At 43.8% G+C, this 27919-nt stretch overlaps 1 protein-coding gene across 2 annotated transcripts; it reads right to left on the bottom strand.

Annotated features, from left to right (window-relative positions):
- Positions 1 to 341: 341 nt before the first annotated feature.
- Positions 342 to 27919, bottom strand: GPR107 (G protein-coupled receptor 107). 2 transcript variants are annotated; one of them, XM_070758651.1, is made up of 18 exons: positions 27731 to 27919; positions 20493 to 20612; positions 19429 to 19479; positions 18126 to 18214; positions 17129 to 17226; positions 16589 to 16629; positions 15437 to 15493; positions 14563 to 14664; positions 13475 to 13608; positions 12291 to 12366; positions 9346 to 9419; positions 6894 to 7011; positions 4867 to 4997; positions 4165 to 4208; positions 2687 to 2736; positions 2458 to 2541; positions 1411 to 1532; positions 342 to 706 (listed from the first exon to the last, which is right to left on the bottom strand). In XM_070758651.1, the coding sequence occupies exons 1-18, from the start codon at positions 27854 to 27856 to the stop codon at positions 610 to 612; spliced, it is 1614 nt and encodes a 537-aa protein (XP_070614752.1). In that variant the 5' UTR covers positions 27857 to 27919; the 3' UTR covers positions 342 to 609. The 2 variants fall into 2 exon arrangements, with proteins under 2 accessions (XP_070614752.1, XP_070614751.1); XM_070758650.1 differs by having other exon boundaries at positions 2687 to 2739; positions 27731 to 27906.

The raw sequence follows: 27919 nt of genomic DNA, 5'->3' as shown, positions 1-27919 counted from the left end.
AGAGGGAGAGGGGAGGAGAGAGAGGGAGACAGGGACATGAAGAGGGAAGGAGGGAAAGAGAGGGTGAGGGAGGGAGATGGAAAGAAAGAGTGGGAGAGGGACGGACAGAGGAGGAAGTTGGAGGAGAGGGAAAAGCAAAGAAAGAGAGGGATGGAGATGAAGAGAGAAGTGGGAGAGAGATAGAAACGTGGAGGAGGGAGGAAGAGGGAGGGGAGCAAAAAGAGTTTTCTTTAAAAAATAAAATAAAAGAAGCCCCCCCACCACCACCACCCGTCCTTCCCCCGTTCCTCTCAGGCACCAGAAGAAAAGCCCAAATCCTTAAAGACGAGAGGAACAAATCCGTGGTTTGGGATTCTCTTTCCCTGGCTGTATTTTTATCCTCTATCCACCCACCACCGCCCAAGCTCGACGTGTCTCTTTTTACACGGGGGGAAGGTCGTCTCTTTGCTTCGGTGCCATCGAGGGAGGGAAGCCAAGGATCAATAAATTACAGTTCTCTGGAAAAAGTGCTGCCTTGTCCTAAAGGGTGGGGGAGAGGGGGAAGGAGGGAGAAGGGGGAAGAAGACGGGAGGAGTGTGTGTTGAGGACCGGAGGAGGCGGCCAAGTCCATCACGCGGCGCTTTCTCTCTCGCCGTGGGGCTCCGCTGAGCCGTTGGCCGTCTTCTTGACTTTCTTCATACCTTCCATGACACCTGAGGTGGTCACTCTGGGAAGGAAGGACAAACAGGAAAATGGATTTTATTGGGAGATGAAGGGGGCAGAGGGGCGGCATACAAATGCCAGCAGTTTGGCAGATCAAATCTCAACAGGCTCCAGATTGACTCAGCCTTCCGTCCTTCCAAAGTGGGTCAAATGAGGACCCAGATTGTTGGGGGCAATTATGCTGACTCTGTAACCACTTAGAGAGAGCTGTAAAAGCAATCTGAAGTGGTATATAAGTCTAAATGCTATTGCTATTAGGTAGAGTTCAGCAGAGTTGAGTTGAGAGAGTAGAGTTGAGTTGAGCAGAATAACTTTTGGAATGACATGGACTGGCCCCCTACCTGCCCAGGTAAGGCCTCCCAGGCCCAGGCGCCTTGTTCCAACTGCCCAAGGCTAAGGAGCGATGTAGAAGCACTATGAAGCTGCATATGTCTAAATTTATCTATGAAGCTGTATATGTCTAGATTTCTTGTATACTGCTGTATTAATCTTGTATTAATCTGAGTCGCTTAGAGAAGGGCGGCATAGAAATCTAATAAAATAAAATAAAATAAATGTTATTGCTATTGCTAGAGAGTTGAGTAGAGTTAGATTGGAATGGCATGGATTGACCCCCTACCTGCCCAGGTAAGGCCTCCCAGGCCCAGGTAAGGCCTTGCTCCAACTGCCCAGGGCTAAGGAAGACTATCCCAACGGGCTCCTACTTACACAGATTCCATGTCCAAAGTATTGTCTTCCTGAGACAGTTGGAGATAAGGGTTGTCGGAGGCCGGCCTGAACTTATAGCCCGTCAGGACAAAGAAGACCAAGGTCGCCATTTCGTGCAGCAACTGCCAATAACAGAAAGGGAGAAGAAGAGGTTTGCGCCGGGTGAAATTCTGCGGTCAATAGGAGAGAGTCCTCGACTTACAACAGTTCATTTCGGGACCACTCAAAGTTACGACAGCCCTGGGGAGGGAAAAAAGTGGCTCGCGACCGTTCTTTTCAGTTACAAGCATGGCATGAAATGCTCCATACTTATGTCCTCAGGGATCCCCTTTTGTGACAATAAATGCGTCTTATACTCTGCATGTAGGTTTTTTTCGAAGCTTTCTTTTTTCAGCCCTGTCTGGCGGGATCCTGGCGGCCCCGGCCCTTTGGAATCAACTCCCTCCGGAGATCAGGACTGCCCCCACCCTCCTTGACTTTCGCAAACTCCTTAAAACACACCTCTGTCGTCAGGTCTGGGGGAATTGATTCCCCTGGCCGTTCCGTTTTATGTATGGTTTTTAATTGTTTTGCTGTTTTAATCATTGGATTTGATAGATAGGTAGGTAGGTAGGTAGGTAGGTAAGTAGGTAGGTAGGTAGATAGATAGATAGATATTGTAGATAGATAGATAGATAGATAGATAGATAGATAGATAGATAGATAGATAGATAGATACTGTAGATAGATAGATAGATAGATAGATAGATAGATAGATAGATAGATAGATAGATAGATATTGTAGATAGATATTGTAGATAGATAGATAGATAGATAGATAGATAGATAGATAGATAGATAGATAGATAGATAGATAGATAGATAGACAAGATGCACCCAAATTATCAGCCTTTTTTAGGGAGGAAAAAGGAACGTCTTATACTCAAAAAAAATATGGTTTAATTTTTTAAGAAAGGAGCTGAAAGGAGCTGCAGAAGAGGAGGCCACGCATAAACAAACAGTGCCCTCCTTCGAGGAAAAGGGGCTTGGAAGGGAGGGGCCCCCTACCTGGTAGAGCCACTTCCACTGGAACGGAACCGCAATCTTGATGAGGATGGCGATGATGCGGGTGAAGTAAATATAACACACGATCTGGAGGGAAGGGACAGGTCAGTTAAGTTCCAGGACAGGAGATCTCTTCCCAGACAGTGGAATTCTGGGAGCTAAAGGCCTTAGAGTTGCCAAGGTTGACCCTCCCCTCCACCTCCTACCCCCTCGCCCTCCCCTAACCCCTTACCATGACGTAATAGTGCCTGAAGAGCTTCAATTTCGCTAAATTGATGGCAGCTGCTGGAAAGAATGCAGAAATAAAGGGACTCAAGAGGCAGACAAGGATTAGCAGCTTTGTTGTCCAATGGGCGCCAAAGGAGACCAGGCGGCAAAAGCGCTTCTACCTCCGCGCCCAGAACTGACCGTCTTGGAGGCCCTGGTTTAACCTCACCCTCTGGGTTGGAAATACAAGGCTCTGCGGTGCATCTATAAATAATCTTGGTTTCTCTCCCAGGGAGCTGGAGAGGACACGGCCCTCGGCTCACGCTGGACCCATTTTCTCCCTCCTGAGAAATTCCACACCTGGATACTTTCAAGGGCGAAGCCGGGCGGAGTCTCCGGGACTCACTCGGCCGGGTGGCAGGCGGGTGGCCTCTCTCAGCCATCAAGGTCAAGAAGCAGTGAGAGAGAGCGAAGGAAGTCCAGCTGCCTCTTTGGGGACAATCTCCACCGACAACCAAGAAGGCTGGAAAACTGGAAGAGTCTTCTTGAGGGTGGGCTTCCTTGGCTCAAATACTGGGAAAGGGACGTGCTGATTTCTTCCTGGTTTGAAGACCCTCCTCCCTCCCTTCCCTACCCCCTCCCTTCCTTCCTTCTTTCCTTCCTTCCTTCCTATCCCTTCCTTCCCTCCTTCACTTCTCATTCCTATTCCTTCCCACCCTCTTCCTTCCTTCCCTCCCTCCTTCCTTCCCATTCCTATCCCTCCTCCCTTCTTTCCTCCCCCCTTCCTTTCTCATTCCTATCCCTTCCCACTCTCTTCCTTCCTTCCTTCCTTCTCATTCCTATCCCTTCCCACTCTCTTCCTTCCTTCCTTCTCATTCCTATTCCTCGCTCCCTTCCTTCCTCTCCTCTTTCCTTCCTTCCCTCTTCCTTTCTCATTCCTATCCCTTCCTTCCCTCTTCCTTCCTCCCTCTTTCTCTCTCTCCCTCCCTTCCCTCTTCCAGGAAGGAGGGAAGGAAGGAAGGAAGGAAAAAAATGAGGGGAGGGAAGGAGAAGTGAAGGGGAAGGAAGGAAAGGAGGAAGGAAGGAAAAAGAGGCGAGGAAGGGGACAGAAGAGGAAGGGAGGAAAGAAAGGAAGGGAAAAGGAAGAAAAGAAAAAGAGGGAGGGAGGGACAGAAGGAAGGAGAGGTGAAGTGAATCCTTGCTGACTTTTGGAGTGCTGTGGAGCCTAAATTAATAAAGCCATTCAAATATTTCCGTTCTCAAAAGAGGCCTTGGCTCACTCAAGACGGCGAGGGATCCAGTCCAGAGCCCAAAAAATAGGTGGACAGTAACTCACGGATCAGGAGTGGTCCAATATTTTAAAACTAATCAAAAGAACGCGTTGACCAATATTGGCACGAAATAAGTTGGTTAGAACCTCCAGGCTGCAGAAATCTGCTGGAACCCCAAGAATACCTGAACACCCACCCACCCATGCCCCAAATTTGGGGGTTCATCACTTGCCTTTCCCATCAGTGGCAGAAGCTTCCTGTAAGTGTCGGATCAACCTAGGAACAGAGAGCGATGGGTGAATTAATGATAGATCCCTAGGCAAGGAGGCAGAAGAAGTAGGAGACCAACCACAGGACGTTTCTATGGGTTCAGATTCAAGCGAAGGAGAAACAGATGCTAGATGGGTAAATCCTTATTTCAGATGCTTGCAGAGGCGAAGAGAACAAGTGTCAGGGAAGAAATATTAAGGAGAGGAACGGGTTAATTAAGTAATTAATTCGTCACATCCGGGTGCCAGCGGAAGAGAAGAGTTGAGTCGTCAATCTGCCGCTTAGAAATATGGAGGTTTTTTTTAAGCAGCTCCGAATGCAAGCTATGTCTTGTATGCTTTTAATTGCAATTTTTGTGAATCTGGGCTAACTCTGACTAGCCATAAATCTTAGAATGACTTGCGGAATGTTTTAATGATTTTGATGTTGCCTTGCATACTGAAGTTTAAGATGAGAGATTAGCGCTGCGTGCCGAGATGATTCAGAAAGAAAAATAAGAAAGATGGTGTGGTGTTTTACAAATATATGCATTTAGCAATCCTTTAATCCAATTATCAGTGGCCTTAGCCGGAGATCAGAACACCACTGTACTAGATCTCCTTCGGGAAGCTGGCAGGGCTTTTGCTCCCCTCTCAACCAACGGCCTTCCTTCCTGCACACTCACCATACGACGGGGAAGAGGATGGCTCCACAGCAGAGGAGGTCCACTAAGAAGAGGATCTCTCGCCACAGCCCGTATTCTGTCGTGCCTTCTTCTCTGGATTCCATGATGATGAAGGCCACGTTTGCCAAGACCTGGGAAATCAGAAACGGGGTAGATCTGAATACCTACACACAACCGTACAGGAGCCACTTTACTATATACAAAGACAATCCCTCTGCAATTAACAGGGCTAATAGTTTCGCTGCAAAGACAAGATCAAAACACACCGCAACAAAATACCTTACTCCACCAGGCTTGAAATTCTTCGACTAGACAACTTACAACTCCGTCGCCTCCGTTCCAACTTAACTATAGTTTCATAAAATCATACACCAAAATGTCCTTCCAGTTAGTGACTACTTCACCTTCAACCACAACAACACACGAGCACGTAACAGATTTAAACTAAACGCCAACCGCTCTAAACTAGACTGCAAAAGATATCGTGGTATATCTATGGCTCTTAATTAAGTTAACACAACCGCATTTATGAAGTACAAATGGAATATGTTAAATGGAAAAGATTGTAGAATTAAATTGCGTTACTTGCAGAAATTATACAAGCAAGAATTTTGTAACAAATTGCCCTAGGATAACCTTAGAGGTTATATAATGTAGCTGTATGTATATACTGTATGTTATCATATTGTCTGCTTTTGTTTATTTTTTGTATGTATGTTTTCTTTTCTGTGGCTTTTTAAAAAAAATGTAATTACCAAATTTACATTTTTTTAAAAAAAAGAAATGGATATTCATTTTTATAACCAAGATTCTTCCTAATAATGAAATTTGTAGGTTAGTCCAGATTATTAAGTCTTTTTGAATGTTTTTTTAATAATTTCAATTATCCTCTTTTATTGACGCACATTTTGCTGTCATCCAAATTCCTAGATATTTGAAATTTTTTTTGTTTTTATTCCCATTATTTTTTTTCTAATATTTCTATTTGGTTTTGGGGGATGCTCTTAGTTATTATCTCTGTTTTATTTCTGTTAATTTTAAACTCTGCCACTTTCCCCAAAATTTTCAATATCTGTCAATAATAGGATAGGTCCCAAATTCAGAGGGTCTTCAATTGTGTATACCATGTCATCTGCAAAAGCTTGAGTTTTGTATTGCTCACCTTTTATACTCAAACCTTTAATCTCCTGCTCGCTTTGTTTAATAGTACTTCTAAGGACATTATAAATAATAATGGAGAAAGTGGGCATTCTTGTCTCACACCTTTTCTAATATATGCCCATGTTACACCAACACTCCGCAGTCTGCATTGGTTGCCGATCAGTTTATGGTCACAATTCAAAGTGTTGGTTATGACCTATAAAGCCCTTCAGGGCACCGGACCAGATTACCTCAGGGACCGCCTTCTGCTGCACGAATCCCAGCGACCAATTAGGTCCCACAGAGTGGATCTTCTTCGGGTCCCGTCAACCAAACAATGCCGCTTGGCGGGACCCAGGGGAAGAGCCTTCTCTCTGGTGGCCCCAGCCCTCTGGAACCAACTCCCCCCCGAGATTAGAATTGCCCCCACCCTCCTTGCCTTTCGTAAGCTCCTTAAAACCCACCTCTACCGCCAGGCAGGGGGGAATTGAGATACTCTTTCCCCCTAGGCCCTTACAATTTTATGCATGGTATGTCTGTATGTATGTTTGGTTTTTATAATAATGGGTTTTTAACTGTTCTTAGTATTGGATTATTATTGTATGCTGTCTTGTTATTGCTGTTAGCCGCCCCGAGTCTACGGAGAGGGGCGGCATACAAATCCAATAAATTATTATTATTATTAGCTGTCTTGCTGAGCGAGGGAAATTTCTGGCTCAGCGGCAGCCTATATTTTCTGCCTTCCCAGACACGGGGTCTCAGAAGCGGTGGCTCCATGTTGTGTAGAAGAGAATATGCCCCTCCCCCCCTGCAACCAATAGTCACACGCAAATTGGGACTCTGCTTTACAAGCAAACCCAGCCGAGAACTTCCCTGGCCCGTCTCACCTGCAATGGGATGACGATCATGAAAATCTTCTTGTCCTTGTCGGAGAGGATGTGCTTAATAAAAGCCCAGCCCGTACCTATCAGGGCGATGGTGATGAACAGCAGGGCGCCTTTCAACCTGGTTTAAAAAATACACACACACACAACAGCGACAGGTTGATGAATATATCGGGGAATTCCAAGCAGCCCTCCAGCAAAGAGTTCAAAAAGGACAAGAGGAAATTTCTCCAGCAACAATCATTCCCTTAGGGTGAATGACTGAAGAGCGTTCGGAGACTTCCGACTCGTAGCAAGGTAAGCCCGTATTACTCCATCTCTACGCCAGCTTCATTGGTCGCCAGTCGGTCTCTGGTGTTGGCTATGGCTCAGGGCCAGACCGCCTCCTCCTTCATACCTCGCTACAGCCACTTAAGGGCCCACAGAGTCGGCCTTCTCCAGGCCCCGTCCGCTAAACAATGTCGGCTGGCGGGACCTCGGGGAAGAGCCTTCTCGGTGGTGGCTCCGACCCTTTGGAACCAACTGCCCCCAGAGATCTGCACCATCTCCACCCTACAGGTCTTCCGGAAAGCCGTTTAGATCTGGCTTTTCCTGCAGGTCTTAGACTTAGGCTGTAAGTATGTATGTCTTTTATATTATTGTTATTACTGATTTTTATTATTATATTTTAACGGTTTTTATTGTTGCTGTATTTATTCCGATTGTTAGCCGCTCAGAGTCTGTTTGGAGTGAGTGGTGTATAAATATAATAAATACAATAAATAAATAAAGCTGGGGAGTACAGCTAAGAAATTAAAAGACGCTTGATCCTGGGGAGCAAAGCTACAGCCAATCTAAACAGGATATTAAAAAGCAGAGACCTCAAAAAAAAGTGCATATAATCAAGGCCATAATTTTCCCAGTTGCAATGGATGGTTGTGAAGGTTGGACCACAAGGAAGGCTGAGGGCCAAAGATCGGGGGCCTTTGAACTCTGGCGAGTCCCTTGGACTGCAAGGCGAACCCAGACGGTCACTCCTAGAGGAGGTCAACCTTGACTGCTCTTTAGAAGGCCAGATCCTGAAGAGGAGGAGAGTCTAAGGCTGGGAACGACCGAGGGCAAAAGAAGAAGGGGACGGCAGAGAAGGAGGTGGCTGGAGGAAGTCATTGAAGCAGTTAAATGGACTCTGGAGGACGGTAGAGGACAGAAAGGCCTGGAGGAACATTGTCCATGGAGTCATGATGGGTCTGACATGACTTCGCAACTAACAGCAACAACAAAGGGACTATTCTGGGGGCAGGAACGGTGGCTCAATGCTTTGCAGCTTGAGCTTTTGGAAGTTATGGTTTTAAACGTTTATAAGCTTAGCAAAAACTCCAGAAGAGAAGGATTTAGGGGTGGTGATTTCTGACAGTCTCAAAATGGGTGAACAGTGCGGTCAGGCGGTAGGGAAAGCAAGTAGGATGCTTGGCTGCATAGCTAGAGGTATAACAAGCAGGAAGAGGGAGATTATGATCCCACTGCATAGAGCGCTGGTGAGACCACATTTGGAATAATACTGGAGACCTCACCTACAAAAAGATATGGATAAGATAGATATGGATAGGCGGGCTACAAGAATAGTGGAAGGTCTTAAGCATCAAACTTATCAGGAAAGACTTCCTGAACTCTGTCTGTCTATTCTGGAGGACAGAAGGGAAAGGGGGGACATGATCAAAGCATTTAAATATGTGAAAGGGTTAAAGAAGGTTCAGGAGGGAAGTGTTTTTAATAGGAAAGTGAACCCAAGAACAAGGGGACACAATCTGAAGTTAGTTGGGGGAAAGATCAGAAACAACGTGAAATATTATTTTACTGAAAGAGTAGTAGATCCTTGGAACAAACTTCCAGCAGACATGGTTGGTAAATCCACAGTCACTGAATGTAAACATGCCTGGGATAAACATAGATCCATCCTAAGATAAAATACAGAAAATAGTATAAGGGCAGACTAGATGGACCAGGAGGTCTTTTTCTGCCATCAGACTTCTATGTTTCTATAAGAGAGTCTCATTTTGGGCTAAAAATACAGAGAGAAGTCCAACATCTGCCATTGAAGTTTCCTGCATGGCTTTGGACCAGTTATTCTTTTCTCTCTCTCTCTCTCTCTCTCTCTTGGCCCAGCCTGCCTTCAAAGATGGTTGTGAAAGAACCAGGCGCGGAAATGCCAATCTAGTGACAGACACAAATCTAACAATTTCACAACAGAGGTCAGCCTTTGCAACCCATCGCAACTTCGTAGGCTTTTGGCAATCTTCTTGCTAGAATCTCACGTAAGAAGAAACCATTTTAAAACTGGAAGCTTTTTTAATTTTTGAAGTGGGGAGACAGAGTATATCCTGCAACGTGCTATTTTTTTTTTTTAAAGATGTCACAACTGCCACTAACGCACACTAGACTGGTTTAAATCTACAACCTCTGGATTCTGGAGACTTACAGGTGTGTGATATAATAGACCACAGCCCAGCCTTCGATGGGATAGCCCTGTGTGGAGATATAGTGGTAGTCGATCTGGGGAGAGAGAAAAAAGGTTGCAATGGTTGGTCTTCAGCCACTGAGCTTTTTAAGTATCCCTATTATTATTATTATTATTATTATTATTATTATTATTATTATTATTTATTATTTATTATTATTTATTAGATTTGTATGCCGCCTCTCTCCGTAGACTATTAAGCTTTCTTACAATCGCCTTCCATTTTAATAAGATTCTAAAGAGGAAAGAACAAATGAACAACATCTGAATGAAATCCAAAACAAATCAAGCTTCAGTTTTGGTTGACAATTTGGCAAAAATGGGGTGTCCATTAAATCCAAATGCCCGCTAAATTGAAGCTAAACTTGCTGGACCGCCTTCTGCTGTAGGAATCTCAGCGACCGGTTAGGTCCCACAGAGTCGGATTTCTCCAGGTCCTATCAACCAGACAATGTCACTTGGTGGGGCCAAGGGGAAGAGCCTTCTCCGTGGGGGCCCCGGCCCTCTGGAATCAACTCCCCCCCAGAGATTCACACTGCCCCCACCCTCCTTGCCTTCCGCAAGAGACTCAAGACTAATTTATGTCGCCAGGCTTGGGGCAATTAGGTCTTGCCCACCCTGGCCAATAAATGTGATGTATGGCTGTGATTTGAATTTGTTTTCTTGATTTTTAATATACAGTGGCACCTCGTTTTACGTAAGCCTCTTCTGACGAACCTTTCGAGATACGAACCCGGTGTTTAAGATTTTTTTGCCTCTTCTTCCGAACTATTTTCACCCTACGAACCCAAGCTGCCACTGTTGGGAATCCCCACCACCAGACTTCCATTGCCAGCCAAAGCTCCTGTTCTTGCGCTGCTGGGATTCCCCTGAGGCTCCCCTCGCTGGGATTCCCTTCATTTTTGCCGGCGCTGCTTTGAATCCCAGCGAGGAGAGCCTCAGGGGAATCCCGGCAGCGCAAGAACAGGAGCTTTGTTTATTATTTATTATTTGTTTCTTATTTATTATTATTTATTTATTACTTAGATTTGTATGCCGCCCCTCTCCGAAGACTCTTTGGCCAGCTTTGGCTGGCAATGGAAGTCCGGAGGCGGGGATTCCCAGCAGCGCAAGGCAAAAGGGGTGAGTTTGGGGATTGCACACATTACAGTGATCCCTCGACTATCGCGAGCGTTACGTTCCAAGACCCCTCGCGATACTCGATTTTTCGCAATATAGTGGTGCGGAAGTAAAAACACCATCTGCGCATGCGCGCCCTTTTTTCCATGGCCGCGCATGTGCAAATGGTGTTTTTACTTCTGCACCTGGGAAGACCCAGGGAAGGTTCCTTCCGCCGCCCAGCAGCTGATCTGCTCGGCAGCGCCGCAGCAGCGAGGAGCCGAACATCCGGGTTTCCCCGCCGCCCACGCAAAGGGGAAACCCCGATCTTCGGCTTCTCGCTGCTGCCGCGCCCGCCGCTTGTCCGCCTGCCGCTTGTCCGCCCGCCGCCTGCCCGCCCGCCGCTTGTCCGCCGCTTGCCTGCCCGCCTGCCCGCCGCTTGTCCGCCCGCCGCTTGTCCGCCGCCTGCCTGCCTGCAGCAGCAGCGAGCAGACGAAGATTGGAGTTTCCCCGCCGCCCACGCAAAGGGGAAACCCCGGCTCCTCGCTGATGCGCCCGCCCGCCGCCCGCCAGCAAGAGGGGCAGAGATAGAGAAAGAGAGAGAAGGAAAGAAAGAGATGAGAGAGGGAGGAAGAGAGTGTGAGAGAGGAAGAAGCAAGATAGAGAAAGAGAGAGAGAAAGAAAGATGAGAAAGGAAGGAAGAGAGTGACGTCATCGGGTGGAAAAATTGCGATATAGCGTTTCGCGAAGAACGAGATCGCGAAAATCGAGGGATCACTGTATTCGCTTTTACATTGATTCCTATGGGAAACATTCTTTCATCTTACAAACTTTTCTACTTACGAACCTCATCACAGAATGAATTAAGTTCGTAAGACGAGGTGCCACCGTATTGGGATTTTAGGTTATGTAGCTTTACTTAATTAGATTTATCTTTGTATTTATTGTTTTATATTATGTGCTGTGAGCCACCCCGAGTCCTCGGAGAGGGACGGCATACAAATCTAATTAAATAATTAATTAAATAATAAAATAAAATAAAATAAATCCAACTGTCCGCTAAATCCAAATGTATGCCATTAAGTGTCATTTTTGTAAACTAACCAAAGGATTAAAAAGTACATAATTAAGTACATAATTATAAATGTAATGTTGACGGTCCAGACCGTTTAATTAAATTTTAATCACTGTTGGGAGGGAGGCAAAGTCCAAAGTAAAATGTTGCTTCTTCCACCCAAAGTCTACAGAAATGGAAGTCTGTAGAATCCAGGTTTTAAGTGCAAAACATATTGCTGCTAAATAAAGCAACTGAGAGGAAAGACAGCCAAGGAATCTGTAGACCGGAGGTTCTCGACCTTCCCAAACAGCTTCTGAATGGCCTCAAACGCTTGAGTGACACGCAAACTATGAGCCTGGGTGGCGCAGCAGGTAGAGTGCTGTACTGCAGGCCACTGAAGCTGACTTGTAGATCTGAAGGTCAGCGGTTCAAATCTCATCACCGGCTCAAGGTTGACTCAGCCGTCCATCCTTCCGAGGTGGGTAAAATGAGGACCCGGATTGTGGGGGCAATAGGCGGGCTCTGTTAAACAGGGCTATTGCTAACATTGTAAGTCTAAGGAGAAGGGCGGCATAAAACTAACTAACTAACTAATTAACTAACTAACTAACTAATTAATTAATTAATTAATTAAACAAACAAACAAACAAACTCTTCAGAGAGTTGGACCTCTGAGGTCCCTCCTAGCCCTCTGACTCTATGATTCTTTCTCCCTGCAGCATGGAAACAAAGGACCCAAGAAGCAACTTACCGCATGGAAGACTAAGGAAAGGGACTTGGTGAAAGGAAGCAAAGCCATCAACCAATGGATCTTAAAAACATCAGCCCTGTAGGACAAAATGGACAACGGAAAGTCAATAAACACAATAAACACATAGAAGACTGACGGCAGAAAAAGACCTCATGGTCCATCTAGTCTGCCCTTATACTATTACCTGCATTTTATCTTAGGATGGATCTATGTTTATCCCAGGCAGGTTTAAAAATTCAGTTCCTGTGGATTTATCGACCACGTCTGCTGGAAGTTTGTTCCAAGCATCTACTACTTTCAGTCAAATAATATTTTCTCGCGTTGCTTCTGATCTTTCCCCCAACTAACCTCAGATTGGGGCCCCTTGTTCTTGTGTTCACTTTCCTATTGAAAACACTTCCCTCCTGGACCTTATTTAACGCTCTAACATATTTAAATGTTTCGATCCTGTCCCCCCTTTTCCTTCTGTCCTCCAGACTATACAGATGGAGTTCATGAAGTCTTTCCTGTTTTATGTTTTATGTTTTATGCTTAAGACCTTCCACCATTTTTGTAGCCCGTCTTTGGACCTGTTCAATTTGATCCATATCTTTTTGAAGGTGAGGTCTCCAGTATTATTCCAAGTGTGGTCTCACCAGCGCTCTATATAGCGGGATCACAATCTCCCTCTTCCTGCTTGTGATACCTCTAGCTATGCAGCCAAGCCTTCTACTTGCTTTCCCTACCACCTGACCGCACTGTTCCCCCATTTTGAGACTGTCAGAAACCACGACCCCTAAATCCTTCTCTTCTGGAGTTTATGCTAACATAGAACTGCCAATATACAATAATACAACACAATAAGCATGGCATAGAAATCCAATTAATAAATTTGAGTATGGAAATAGAAATAACGGAAGGGACCTTAGGGGTCATCTAGTCCAGTGTTTCCCAACCTTGGCAACTTGAAGATATCTGGACTTCAACTCCCAGAATTATGGGAGTTGAAGTCCAGATATCTTTATGGCAGTTAAAGTCCAGATATCTTCAAGTTGCCAAGGTTGGGAAACACTGATCTAGTCTAACCCATTGCTTAGGCAGGAAACCGCCGAATACTGTAAAACCTCTGGTTTAAAGCTTTGGCTGGGTGTAAACCTTCTAGAGAAGGGATTTACTCCTCAGGGGAAGCGGTTCACACGTTTTACCTGAGCTTGCGAAGGGTGTGGATCCACACAATCCCGGCCACGAAGAAGAAAAATGCCATGGAAATGTACAGTTTGGGGAGTGGGATTTCTCCAGCGGAGAGGTAGCTGTCCGGATTCTGCTCAGTTATCGCGATCTGCAAGCAGACCAGAAAGGAGGAAGGTGCTACCCAACGTCCAAATAGCATCCAAGAATTAAATCAAGAGTCCAAGGCTTGGCCTTCTTCAAAGTTCCAATTCATTAACAGGGCCATGTTATCACAACTGAAAAGAACCCGAATCTAAATGAACTAGACTTCATCTCCTTGTATCTCCTCCCACAAGCCCATCACATAAACCAGACATCTTCTACCAGCGTATCCTGCAACTAACAGCAGCTTCCGGTCAGGAACAGATAAGAACAAGGATTTAAGGTCCTTATTTACCCTGTTTTCTGCCAAATAGGACATCCCTTGATAATAAACCCAATCAGGCTTCTGAGTGCATGGCAATAAGGTCGAGGACATATTTCAGGGTTCAAAAAAATATAAGACAGGGTCTTATTTTGGGGGAAACACGGTAGATAGGTTGGATGGATAGATAGATAGAGAGGTGGATGGATAGATAGATGGATAGATGGATAGTTGATAGATAGATAAGATGATAGATAGATAGACAGACAGACAGACAGACAGAGACAGACAGACAGACAGACAGACAGAGTAGGGAGGGAGAGAGAGAGTGATGGATAGTAGATAGATAGACAGACAGACAGACAGAGATAGACAGACAGAGACAGACAGAGTAGGGAGGGAGGGAGAGAGAGAGTGATGGATAGTAGATAGATAGATAGATAGATAGATAGATAGATAGATAGATAGATAGATAGATAGATAGGTAGGTAGGTAGGTAGGTAGGTAGATAGAAAGACAGACAGAGTAGGTAGGTAGGTAGGGGGGGAGAGAGAGACAGATGGAGAGACAGACAGACAGATGGGGAGAGAGAGAGAGAGAGAGAGAGAACTTTTGATAAGAGGTTTCGTCAATGAAACACCCATGAATAATTCAATTCCTGATTCTTGGATGGAAAAGAGCAAGAGAAAAACGACTTACGTCCAGGTTGAAGGGGGCCTGTTCAGGCTGCATATTTCCCAGTATGCACTTGTGGAAATAAAGACTATAAAGTCCTTCTTGTTCCTTTGAATTGATTCTGAACTGAAAAACACACAGAAAGAATGGCCTTGGCAAGAGTCAAGATGCTTTATTGGCTGCATTTACTTGTTTTAATTATTGCAAGTATTTGTTGTCAATTTCACTACAAATCACTTTACCGGAGACCTTTGGATGGCTGTGCACAGTGATACAATTCCTTCCTTCCTTCCCTTCCCTTCCCTCCCGTACCCTCCCCTCCTTTTCATTCATTCATTCATTCATTCACTCACTCACTCACTCACTCACTCACTCACTCACTCACTCACTCACTCACTCACTCACTCACTCATTCTCTACAGCCACCCAACTCTGGGCGGCTAGAGAAATTACACACACAATCAATATCCAGAATGGGATTCTGTTGACATTATTTACCTCTCAAATATTTCATCTATAGCAAAGCTGTCTCCACTCTGCCTCTGAAGCAGAATGAGCATTAGAAGAATTCTGGATGCGCCTGGATAACGCAATTGATCTCTATCGATTATTTACATCAGCAAACACCGCTGGAAAAAACATTTGAGCTGTACAATAATTTTTCTAGCTGAAAAATTATTTTGCCCCCCTAAGTGTTTTCGCAACCACCAGACAGATGAAAGCAACCCACCAATAAAATTCCTCTGCAATAAAGGCACACAGCTGCACACACAAAAAAAACCAACCCAGATAATCTGTTTTAGCTTAATAACAATTTAGCTTAACAACTGCAACAATGAATGCCGACAAATACAATATAGGTTTCATAAGGAATCGGGAGGGATGAAAAACCACCTACCTGAAATGAAAAACTATTGTTCCCGCTTTGCATTGGGTGGGTTCGCTCAGCAGGCAACTAGCAGACAAAAATAATAATAATAATTATGAAGTTTTATTTCCATGCCAAATCAGACTGGAGGTATAAATTCTAGTCACCATATTATTTTAAAAAGGATGTTGGAACTCTAGAAAGATTGCAGAGAAGAGCAACCAAGATGATGAGGGGACCACAGGCTAAAAAATAAAAACATGGAAACCTAGAAGATTGACGGCAGAAAAAGGCCTCATGGTCCATCTAGTCTGCCCTTATGCTATTTCCTGTATTTTATCTTAGGATGGATCCATGTTTATCCCAGGCACGTTTAAATTCAGTGATTGTGGATTGACCAACCACGTCTGCTGGAAGTTTGTTCCAAGCTTCTACTACTCTTTCAGTCAAATAATATTTTCTCACATTGCTTCTGATCTTTCCCCCAACTCACCTCAGATTGTGCCCCCTTGTTCTTGGGTTCACTTTCCTATGAAAAACACTTCCCTCCTGAATCTTATTTAACCCTTTAACATATTTAAATGTTTCGATCATGTCCCCCCTTTCCCTTCTGTCCTCCAGACTATACGGATTGAGGTCATGAAATCAGTTTTATTCTTAAGACCTTCCACCATTTTTGTCGCCCGTCTTTGGACCCGTTCAATTTTGTCAATATCTTTTTGTAGGTGAGGTCTCCAGAACTGGACACAGTATTATTCCAAATGTGGTCTCACCAGCGCTCTATACAGCGGGATCATAATCTCCCTCTTCCTGCTTGTGATACCTCTAGCTATGCAACCAAGCATTCTACTTGCTTTTCCTACCGCCTGAACTCACTGTTCATCCATTTGGAGATGGTCAGAAATCACGACCTCTAAATCTTTCTCTTCAATGAATGGTTGCAGGAACTGGGTAAATGGCTAGTTTAATGAACAGAAGGACCAGGGGAGACACAATAGCAGAATCCTCCAATATCTCAGGGACTGCCACAAAGAAGAGGGGGGTCAACCTACTCCCCAAAGCACCTGATGGAAGGACAAGGCTAGATAAACTGGTTTAATCCTCGGAGACTCCCCAACGCCAAAGTGCCAGAGATTGGGGGGGGGCAGGCGGTGAAGAAAATTGAGATAAACTGCTGCTCACCTGGGCTTCCGTCGTATTCTCCTTGGGCGACTGCTTTGGCTCTACAAGGCAAAGACAAGCGAAGTCAGACCCAATTCAAAGAGGGGAGAGGGGAGAATGGATATTTTAGATACCGTATTTTTCGGATTATAAGACGCACCAGTGTATAAGACACACCAAGATTTCAAAGAGGTAAGTAAGAAAAAAAAATTCTTTGTTCTCCCCAGCTCCAGGGGCATATGCTACAAGCCTCCCAAAACCTCTGCTCCCAAAACACCCTGGGGTTCTTTTTGCAAAAAATTAACCCGCTTTTCGCCCATTTTTGCAAACAAACCAGGCGTGCAGAGGGTTTGGGAAGCCTGCAGATTGCTCCTGGGGACTGGTGGAAGGCAAAAATGCCCCCATTTTCACACGCACACACAAAACCAGGGGTGTTTTTGCCTTTCCCCAGCCCCTAGGAGCACTATGAAGGCCTCCCAAATCCTATGTGTACCCCAATTTTGCAAACAACGGCCCCATTTTTGCAGGGCTTTGGGAAGCCAAAAAGAGAGAGACACTCACCAGATTTGTCGGTAATTCCCGGAGGACCAGTTGCTTGGGATTCGCTGAAGATAATTTCAGGCAACTGTGGAGTTTTGTTTTCAAACTTGACTTTGACCCTGCAGGCGACAAGGACAAAGTTTGAGTGGGCTAACATCAAATGCCGCAAAAAGAAAAAAAAACATCTCATGTCCCCAACATCACAGTTATTTCTTCCAATTTAATTTGCCTCTACATGCACTGCTTATTCCAAAATGAGACACTGGTCTGTAGGCTATTGTCAATTATTGCAATGATATGGCAAACCTATCTAGTCAATAAAGCATCTTAATCTTCTGTCTTATTTAAATATTTTGGGGGAAACATGCCAGATAGGATAGATAGATAGATAGATAGATAGATAGATAGATAGATAGATAGATAGATAGATAGGAGAGAGAGATATATATTAGATAGATAGATAGATAGATAGATGATAGAGCGAGAGAGATATATATATTAGATAGATAGATAGATAGATAGATAGATGATAGAGAGAGAGAGTGAGAGAGATGATATAGATAGATAGATATAGATGATAGATAGATAGATAGATAGATATAGATGATCGATAGATAGATAATAGAGAGATGATAGAGATAAATAGATAGATGATAGATAGATAGATAGATAGATAGATAGATAGATAGATAGGAGAGAGAGAGATATATATTAGATAGATAGATAGATAGATGATAGAGCGAGAGATATATATATATTAGATAGATAGATAGATAGATAGATGATAGAGAGAGAGAGTGAGAGAGATGATATAGATAGATAGATATAGATGATAGATAGATAGATAGATAGATAGATATAGATGATCGATAGATAGATAATAGAGAGATGATAGAGATAAATAGATAGATGATAGATAGATAGATAGATAGATAGATAGATAGATAGATAGATAGATAGAATAGACTGCTCTTTCCCAGGGTTCCCCAGCCACCCCCAGTTGCCCAAGATTCCTTACAGCTTCTCTGAGAAATCCAGGAGCAGAATGATGACCAAGACTTCATGGTTTGGCTTTTGATTCAAGATACAATAATCCACTTTTTCATTCTGCCAAAAAGAGAGAGAGAGAGGGAGAGAGAGAGAGAGAAGAGAGATGATTATAGGATAAGGATGAGTCCCTTCAACGAAACAGCTCAAAATGACTTTTTCAAGTCAGCCGGTCTCGGTACGATCCTCAATTACCATATTTATTTTATTTATTATCCTTCTATGCCACCCAATCCCAAAGGACTCAGGGCAGCTTGCAAAAAATATAATACAGAAACAAAAAGATACAAAGCAATAGAGGAAGTCGAATATAATATCTAAAACTAAAACCCCGTAATAAAAACCCGTATTTGCTATAAAAAGCTATAATCGCCATTCATACAGTTTGGCCCATGGAAGATGTACAATTCATCCACACACACACCCAAGGCCTGCCGGCAAACCCAGGTCTTCGTGGCCTTACGGAAGGCCAATAGGGTGGGAGCAGTAGGGACATTGGGGGGTAGTTGGTTCCATAGAGCTGGGGCAGCCACAGAGAAGTCCCTCCCCCACGGTCCCGCCAACCTGCATTGCTTTGACTAATGTGTGTCCCTTTGTTGTGGCTGGAAAGTGTAGCAAACCACAAGGCAACCGGCAACAACAATTTCTAGCTTGCATGCCGAGTAACAAAAAGATGACGACTACCAGGACAACCTTTGTCAACATTCTGTCAAAAATATGTCAAGTACCAAGCTCTTTTTTTTTTTTAATGAAGTTTTATTGATTTTTTAAAAAATTTACATAAAACAAACATATAACAGTGCACAGTGCATGTGCCCATCACCTAACAATAACACACACCCCATCGCCCCGCCACCCATATAAGAGGATTCAAAAAAGATTTAATTATTTATCTGTGACTCCTTGGCTCTATCTTGCGTCAAGTATTACTAAAAGAGTGATTGCAATTTATTTTTCGTATTTACATCACAGATTCTACTTAACATATAATCTTTTACCTTATTCCATCGCACCATCAACTTCTCCAATTTATTCTCATCAAAATTGTTTAAACTTATTTCCATGATTTCAAAATGTATGTGGTCCACCATGTACCAGTACCAATTTTTTAATGTCCATTTTGTAGAATCTTTCCAACCTAATACCATTACCGCTTGGGCACTTTCCAATGCTGCGGCTTTGATTTCCTTGAATTCTCCTAATTCCCTATATTTAATTAAAATTGCTATTTCTTTTGTAATTATCCAGCAGCTGACCGCTCTGTATTTACTTACCAGGTAGGTGGGAAATCCATCATTCTGTGTCCGATCTAAACTAAACCCCACCTAAGAACAAAACAAAATCACAACAGATTCTGAATGGAGAAAAAGAAGGTTAATGCACAAGGCTGCCTACAGGTTTTGAAAAAGCAACAGGCGCATCGATAGACAAATTTAAACTCCAATCTACCAAGGAAACCTGCCTATTTCTTTTGAAGGTCAGCCAATCTTAGTGGGCCGAGCGAGTTCAAATTCGAATTTCCTTTCCGAGAAGAGGAAAACTGGGGTTCGATTATGCAGGTCTCGGAAGGAGAGTAGGTCCTACAAGTTACATGGACCAAAGTTTTAGTGAACAGAACAGAATAACAGAGTTGGAAGGGGCCTTGGAGGTCTTCTAGTCTAACCTCATTTCTTTATTGGGATATATATATATATTTCAGAACACCTTCTTATTCACACCTCCCTAGTTCTGTGACAGACTCTAGGATGCTTGGCTGCATAGCTAGAGGTGTAACAAGCAGGAAGAGGGAGATTGTGATCCCGCTGTATAGAGCGCTGGTGAGACCCCATTTGGAATAATACTGTGTCCAGTTCTGGAGACCTCACCTACGAAAAGGATAAAGACGGGCTACAAAAATGGTGGAAGGTCTTCACCATGAAACTTATCAGGAATGACTTCATGAACTCCATCTGTATCGTCTGGAGGACAGAAGGAAAAGGGGGGACAGGATCGAAACATTTAAATACGTTAAAGGGTTAAATAAGGTCCAGGGGGGAAGTGTTTTTAATAGGAAAGTGAACACAAGAACAAGGGGACACAATCTGAGGTTAGTTGGGGGAAAGATCAAAAGCAACATGAGAAAACATTATTTGACTGAAAGAGTAGTAGATCCTTGGAACAAACTTCCAGCAGACGTGGTTAGTAAATCCACAGGGACTGAATATAAACATGCCTGGGATAAACATAGATCCACCCTAAGATAAAATACAGGAAATAGTATAAGGGCAGACTAGATGGACCGTGAGGTCTGTTTCTGCCGTCAGTGTTCTGTGTTTCTATGTTTCAAAAGGGGGCTGACCTGAATGTCTTTGTCGCTCTCCCCCAGGGATTTGACCGAGAGGTTGTTGACCATAACTTTCATGAATCCATCCTGAAAGAAGCCAAACGTGTTGAGGTGGACTTTCTGCCGCAGGTCATCCTGGAGGGAAGAAAACATTTTTTTAAATTTTTTTTACCGGTAATAGGATGGGTGGGGAGCAAAGATCCTTAAGACCTATTTAAGTCACCACGCATGGGGCAGTTAGACCATACCCACGGGAAGAAACCCAAATATGTCAAGACTTTCATATCTGTACCCGTGATAATCTACAAAAACATATATATCACATGTTTTTTGCTGAAATTTTAAAATTAAGGGAGACTAGGATGGCACCATTTCAACCTTGTTCTGGCCACATCAGCTAGCCACACCCTTACTGGGATTTGATCCCGCAGCTTCTGCCTTGTAAGGCAGAGAATTAACCTCTAGGCCACCAGACCTGATCCCTTCAGCTCTGTACCAGGGAGGGGCTATATGTTTTTTATGTCGGATATATAATATATCAGGGTGATCTGACATAAAAAACATATACGGTATATAATACACATACACACACACACCAGGGTGATTCGACACAAATAACATGTAACCCTTCCCTGGTACAGAGCTGAAGGGATTGGATACTGTAGCCTAGAGGTTAATTTTCTGCCTTACAAGGCCAAGGTTGCAAGTTCAAGTCCCAGTGAGGGTATGGCTAGCTGATGAGGCCAAAATAAGGGCGAAATAGATCTATCCTAGTCTCCCTTAATTTTCAAATTCAGCAAAAACATGTGACATATATATACACACACACACACACTCCTGGTTATTTGCACCTGACAATTACGTGTAACACGAAGAGACGCTGAATGGCTCCCCTGATTGAGCAGGAATCGTTTCAGCTTATGCCGGCAGTATGTCAGGCTGCGAGAGCCAAGGACGACAGCCAGAACGACTTCTGAGCAGTTTCCTTCCTTTGCTCCTCACCTCCAGGCAGAAATCTTGCCAAACTAAAGCAAGCACTTGCGCCACTATAAATATACTCTAAGAATTGCCAGCGAGGCGCTGACTGAACTCGCTTCCTTCCCAACGAAGCCATCTAAGCCTCTCTGTCTCTTGGTCCTCTGGAGTGCGGGCCCTCCCTCATCCTGGGAACCCAGGCTAAGCTTTCCATGGAATATGAATATGAATATATATATATATATATATACAGTGGTACCTCTACTTAAGAACTTAAGAAGCCGCCCTGTTGTTAATAAATAAATAACATAAACTTAAGTTTATGAAAGAGTAGTAGATCCTTGGAACAAACTTCCAGCAGATGTGGTAGATAAATCCACATGAACTGAATGTAAACCTGCCTGGGATAAACACAGATCCATCCTAAGATAAAATACAGAAAATAATATAAGGGCAGACTAGATGGACCATGAGGTTTTTTTCTGCCGTCAGACTTCTATGTTTCCGTGACCAGGTTCTTAAGTAGAAAAGTTCGTAAGTAGAAGCCATTTTTCCCATGGGAATCAATATAAAAGCAAAGAATGCGTGCAAACCCATTAGGAAAGAAATAAAAGCTCGGGATTTGGGTGGGAGGAGGAGGAAGAAGAGGAGGAGGAGGAGTCGCTAGCGAAGGAAGAAGGTGAGGTGAGGGGAATAAAAAAAAATCCAAAACTTTAAGGTTGTTGGTTTTTTTTTAAAAAAGGGGGGGGGGACTCTGAGGCGGCAAGGAGGAGCATGCGCCTCCCATATACCCGGCACGAGGCTGTCTACCATACACTGCGCTAGAGAGAGAAACCCAGCAGGTTAGAGGGGGGAACCTCACGCTCCTTTGACCGAAAGGTGGCTGCTGCTTCCTCTTCCTTCCCATGCTGAAGGGCTGCCCTCTCCTCTCACTCGCTCGCTTCGTAGCCAGCGCCTTTTCTTCGCTGTGGTGACTCCTCGAATTGGCTGAAGCCGAGTTGATCGGGCCAGGGCAAAGCGCCCCCTTTTGCCTTTCCACGGCCAGACGCACCAGGAGGCAACCTCGCGCCGGGTGTATAGGAAGCAGCGTGAGGGAGTCACCACAGAGAAGTGGTTTATTCCCTCTCCAAGCGCCCAGAGAAAGGAAAATGCTCCTTTCGCTCTGGGCTGCCGAGGACGAAGGGAGCTTTTCTTTTCTCTGGGAGCTGGCAGAGGTTTATTCCCTCTCCAAGCGCCCAGAGAACGGAAAATGCTTTGTTCGCTCTGGACTGCCAAAGCATTACCGAAAGGCTCCTCTGGCAGCCCAGAAAAGGCCAAGGGTTTAAAGGAGGAATGGCAGGAAACTGGCCGTTCTCAAATGTCCTGGTAAATTTTTCCGGCCTCGGGTTCTTAAGTAGAAAATGGTTCTTAAGAAGAGGCAAAAAAATCTTCAACACCCGGTTCTTATCTAGAAAAGTTCTTAAGTAGAGGCATTTTTAAGTAGAGGTACCACTATAGTTATATAGGAGCTCATCAAAATGTCACCAGGAATCTCTGAAACTTACAGGGGAAGAAACCTGAGTATGCCAAGACCTTCCTATATATATATAGTTACAAACACACACACACACACACACACATATATACATATTCCGAACTACGGAAGCGCAATCGGATTCGCTTCATATTTATTCAGAAAGATCTGAGACTAAAATGCTGAGGAAGCAACATGGAGTAAATTGGGTGCAGTATTGCTTTGGTGGAACGTGGGAAGAACCTTAGGAAGTGGGAGGAGAGGCTACTTGGGGAATTATCAGATAAGAGAGGGCAGAGCCCATAGCTGCATAACGGAGGGAGAAAGAACCTCGGAAAGGAATTTCCCTTAGCAATCTCAGACTGTGACACAGACAGTGGGAGAGCTGTATTTTCAGACTTTAAAAGATCTTTATGCCTTCCTGCATACATTACACGCTTAATGAATTAAAGCTCTGGCTAGATCTTATATTTCAGACTGATTTTAACCGGGTTATGGTAATGCAGGAAGTGATGAATCGATACGAAACATCTACCTCTGTTCGTCTTTTGACTGTCTTGTTTTTAAATGATTAAAAGGGACTAACTGTTTTAAATTTGAAAGATTGTGTTAAGGTAGCCTTAGAATAAATTAGAATTAGTTCCTCTGCTTGCGTTTTCCATCAGGTCTATCTAGGAAGGCTGACAGCCCTCTAGGGCATTTGTAAGATGTTTCCCAACCTTGGCAACTTGAAGATATCTGGACTTCAACTCCCAGAATTCCGGCTGGGGGATTCTGGGAGTTGAAGTCCAGATATCTTCAAGTTGCCAAGGTTGGGAAACACTGTTCTAGCAGACGAATCCTCACGACGCCCAGCACAAAATCAACTATTATATTCCTATCAAAACCAAGAAACATTTCGAGATTGAAGTGTAAGATATCTGCGAAATTCCAATTTAAAAAAAATTAGTCTACCAACCAAAAAAAAAAAGTTGTTTCGGTTCAGAGAAGGAATATTTCACAACACTGTTAACTCATCACAAATAGGGTGACACGCCAACGTATTTTTTCTCTCTCCAGCAACAATATTAAATGCTGAAGTGAGATATTACAAGATTAAGAGTTCTGGCTAATGTCAACAAAGCCTTACTGGAAGTTTCGAAACAAAAATAAAAGAGAATCAATTACTGTATTTTTCGGAGTATAAGATGCACATTTTTCCTCCCTAAAAGAGGCTGATAATTTGGGTGTGTCTTATACTCTGAATGTAGCTTTTTTCCAGCCCTAACAAGCTGCTAACAATCTTCCCAGCTCTTACCTTGCAGGCTCTTTCATTTTTACTCTCTGCAAAGAATGTTTTTCAAGCGTTTTTTTCATTGTTCCAACTTGCCCCAATAAGTTTCCTTCCAGCTCTAATCAGGTGCTAATATGTTTCCAGCTCTTACCGGCTTGTAAGCTCTTTCATTTTTACTCTCTGCAAAGAATGTTTTCCAAACCCTAAGTCTTTGCAGGGTTTTTTCCATTGGTCTACTTGCTCCAAATGTTTCTTTCCACGTGCTAATGATGTTCCCAACTCTTACTAGCTTGCAAGCTCTTTCATTGTTACTCTCTCCAAGTACAGTTTTTTTAAAAGCCCTAATCGGGGGATAAAATAATGTGCTGGCTAAGGACGCTAGCCAGATGAATACTTGGTAAGCAGCTATTCTTTCCCCTATTTTCCTCCCCAAAAACTAAAGTGCGTCTTATACTCCGGTGCGTCTTATACTTCAAAAAAATATGGTATATTTTCAATGGCAATGTTAAGCCTGAAAACTGAAAAGAAAGTTGTATTGTACAGATGGTCACTGGCGCATTAAAACAAACAACCTCAATACGCTTGAGGTGCTAACATGACATACATTTTCTAAGAGTTGCATTTACAAGTAAAGGAAACTGCATTTACAAGCAAATGAAACCAGTGCCGAGTTACACCTTTTACAATTCGAGGATTCGGAAAACAGTTCAATAAGAAACAATCTGCTAAAGCAACCACAGATCAACTTAAGAAATTTTAAAAAGCAATTTAAAATTAAGTGGTGTCACAAATATGGATAGATGTGAGTGGTGCAGTAAACTAGAGGTGGAATTCTTGCCTCCGAATCATTTGTGACTTTGACCCTAGGTAGAGACAGATATTTCTCTCTCTGGCCATGATGAGAATATATAGAACTCCATATTGGCAACAGGGAAGGGTAGTGGGCCAGTAAACATTTAGTGGCTCGGGGATTATGAGGTCATTAAAAGATGATAATGGTGACAGATACAGATAAATGTAGCATTAATGTAGCAACAAACCTTTATGGTTAGGAAAGTTAAAGATATTGTTATAACTAAATAGGATAGTAAGTCATTGAGTCTGTCATCTGCACCTCTATAACTATCTGGTTCGGTTCTGCAACCCAACAAGACCGACACGGACTTCAGAGGAGAATCAGAACCGCAGAAAAAACAATTGCTGCCAACCTGCCTTCCATTGAGGACCTGTATACTGCACGAGTCAAAAAGAGGCCCGTGGAAATATTGACTGACCCCTTGCATCCTGGACACAAACTGTTTCAACTCCTATCCTCAAAACGTCGCACTGCACACCAAGACAACTAGACACAATAAGAGTTTTTTCCTTGAATGCCATCACTCTGCTAAACAAATAATTCCCTCAACACCCGTCAAACTATTTACTAAGTCTGCACTACTAGTTACTACTAGTTTTTTCTCATCATTCCCATCATCCTTTTCCTCCCACTAATGACTGTATGACTGTCACTTGTTGCTTGTATCCTTACGATTTATATTAATATTGATTGTTTCCTGATTGCTTATTTGACCCGTATGACAATCATGAAGTGTTGGACCTCATGATTCTTGACCAATGTATCTTTTATTTTATGTATACTGAGAGAATATGCACCAGACAAATTCCTTGTGTGTCCAATCACACTTGGCCAATAAAGAATTCTATTCTATTCTGCTCAAAAAAATAAAGGGAACAACAAACTATAACTCAAAGTAAATCAAACTTCTGTGAAATCAAACTGTCCACTTAGGAAGCAGCACTGATTGACAATCAATTTCATTTTGTTGTCAGCACATTCAACCTTGTACAGAACAAAGTATTCAATGAGAATATTTCATTCATTCAGATCTAGAATGTGTTATTTGAGTGTTCCCTTTGGTTCTTTGAGCAGTCTATATAAAGTATGGGAATATGAGAGTTAATAAGAGAAGCAACTGGAAAAATAGGTTATACATAAAACTGAATATAAACCGTTGATGTTATGTATGTAAAATATTAAAAAGGAAAGGAATATGCTGTCAAAGAGACAGGGTGGTGGTGGAATTTTTGTGTAGAGTTGTTCTTTCCCCTTACGTTTTTCCCCTTCTTTGTATTTTATGGGGTTTTTTTCTTTGTCTTTAAACATAGACGAAATAATGGTTATAATGCAATTATGTAACGATTGAGGTGATGTCTTTTTAAATGTACATAAAGTTAATAAAAACTATTTTTGATGGGAGGGAAAACGTAGCATTAACAAACAGAAGGATCATCCTGAATATTTCCACTTTATGCCTTTTCCACCACTTGTAGAGTCTTGCTAGACATTTTACTCGAAAGACACTCCTAGGTAGTAATTTAAGAAATGACGCCTTCCATGGACACCTGCCAAAAAAGCTGACTTTTAAAGAATATGTTTAAAGTTAAGTGATTCAACTCCAGCCAGTTTTTTCATTTTTGCAAAATTCTTGCTAGTCGATAAGATTGACCAGATATTCAAGGGGATAAAAATCTTCTCAGACCAAGTTTCCACATCTTAAAGGATGATGGTCTGGGGAGTACCAGCCTGAAGGGACTCAGGAGGGGATGATGGGACTGAGTAGCTCCAAGGGATTCCAGGATGGGGATGATGATGGTTGGGGTAGGCCAGTCCTTAAAGGATTCCAGATGTGGGTGATGGGAGGTTGGAGGGTATCAGACTGAAGAGATTCCAGTTGGAGAAGATGGGAGTGAGCAGCCTGATGGGACCTCTAGCAGAGGATGATGGTGGTTGGGATAGGACAAGCCTAAAAGAATCCAGGTGAGGATGATAGGACTGGGAAGTACCAGCCTTAAGAGATTCCAGGCTGGGGATGATGGGGTTGAAACTACCATCCTGAAGGAACTCAATAGGGGAAGATAGCTGTCGGGATGCAAATGGCCTAAAAAGGTATCTACCGAAGTATGATGGGATTGGGATGTTGCAGGCTGGGGCTGATGGTGACTGAAGTACAACAGTGCTAACGCAACGCAGCCAAGGATGGTGGGGACGGAGTATAAGAAGGGATTCTGGCTGAGGATGATGGGGACAGAGTGTAAGTAGGGATTCCAGGCTGGGGGTGATGGTGTTCAGGGCAGAAAACTCCCACAGCAAGCCAGCCAAGGATGATGGGGCTGGAGCTTACCAGCCTGCTGGGGATGATGGGACGAAGGGATTATGGGCGGAGATGAAGGTGTTCTGGGCAGAAAAGTCCACTAGCCGAGGATGATGGGGCTGGGGTGTATCAGACTGTTTTGGATGATGGGATGAAGGATTCCAGGCTGGGGGTGATGGGGACGGAGTGTAAGTAGGGATTCCAGGCTGGGGATGATGGTGTTCAGGGCAGAAAAATCCCACAGCAACCCAACCGAGGATGACTGGGATGGGGATGATGGGGCCTCAGATACCCGGGGGGGCGTCGGGAGGGGGGCAGAGGCCCTCCGCGTGTCTCCTACCTTGAGGCTGAGATGGTGGAGGCGGGCCTGCGCGGGGCCCCCGGAGAGCAGCCCGGCCAGGAGGGCCAGGAGGAGCCGGCAGAGGAAGCCGGAACCACCGCCGCCGCCGCTCCCTCCCGCCGCCATCTTCACTCCAGCGTCAACATCGCCCCGGGAGGCCCGCTTCCTGGGTTAAAGGTCACTGGCGGC

This window comes from Erythrolamprus reginae, chromosome 8, assembly GCF_031021105.1.
Source record: "Erythrolamprus reginae isolate rEryReg1 chromosome 8, rEryReg1.hap1, whole genome shotgun sequence".
NCBI classification, from domain to species: Eukaryota; Metazoa; Chordata; class Lepidosauria; order Squamata; family Dipsadidae; genus Erythrolamprus; species Erythrolamprus reginae.
The sequence above is the reverse complement of the archived record's forward strand: the minus strand, read 5'-3'. Positions and strand labels throughout refer to the sequence as shown.

Coding starts and splice junctions, on each gene's coding strand:
- GPR107 (XM_070758650.1), bottom strand. CDS start 27,856: ATGGCGGCGGGAGGGAGCGGCGGCGGCGGTGGTTCCGGCTTCCTCTGC. Junction 2,740..4,164: donor TTCTGCCACTGATGGGAAAG/GCAAGTGATGAA, acceptor CATTCTTTCCAG/CAGCTGCCATCAATTTAGCG. Junction 2,542..2,686: donor TCAGGCACTATTACGTCATG/GTAAGGGGTTAG, acceptor CCTTCCCTCCAG/ATCGTGTGTTATATTTACTT.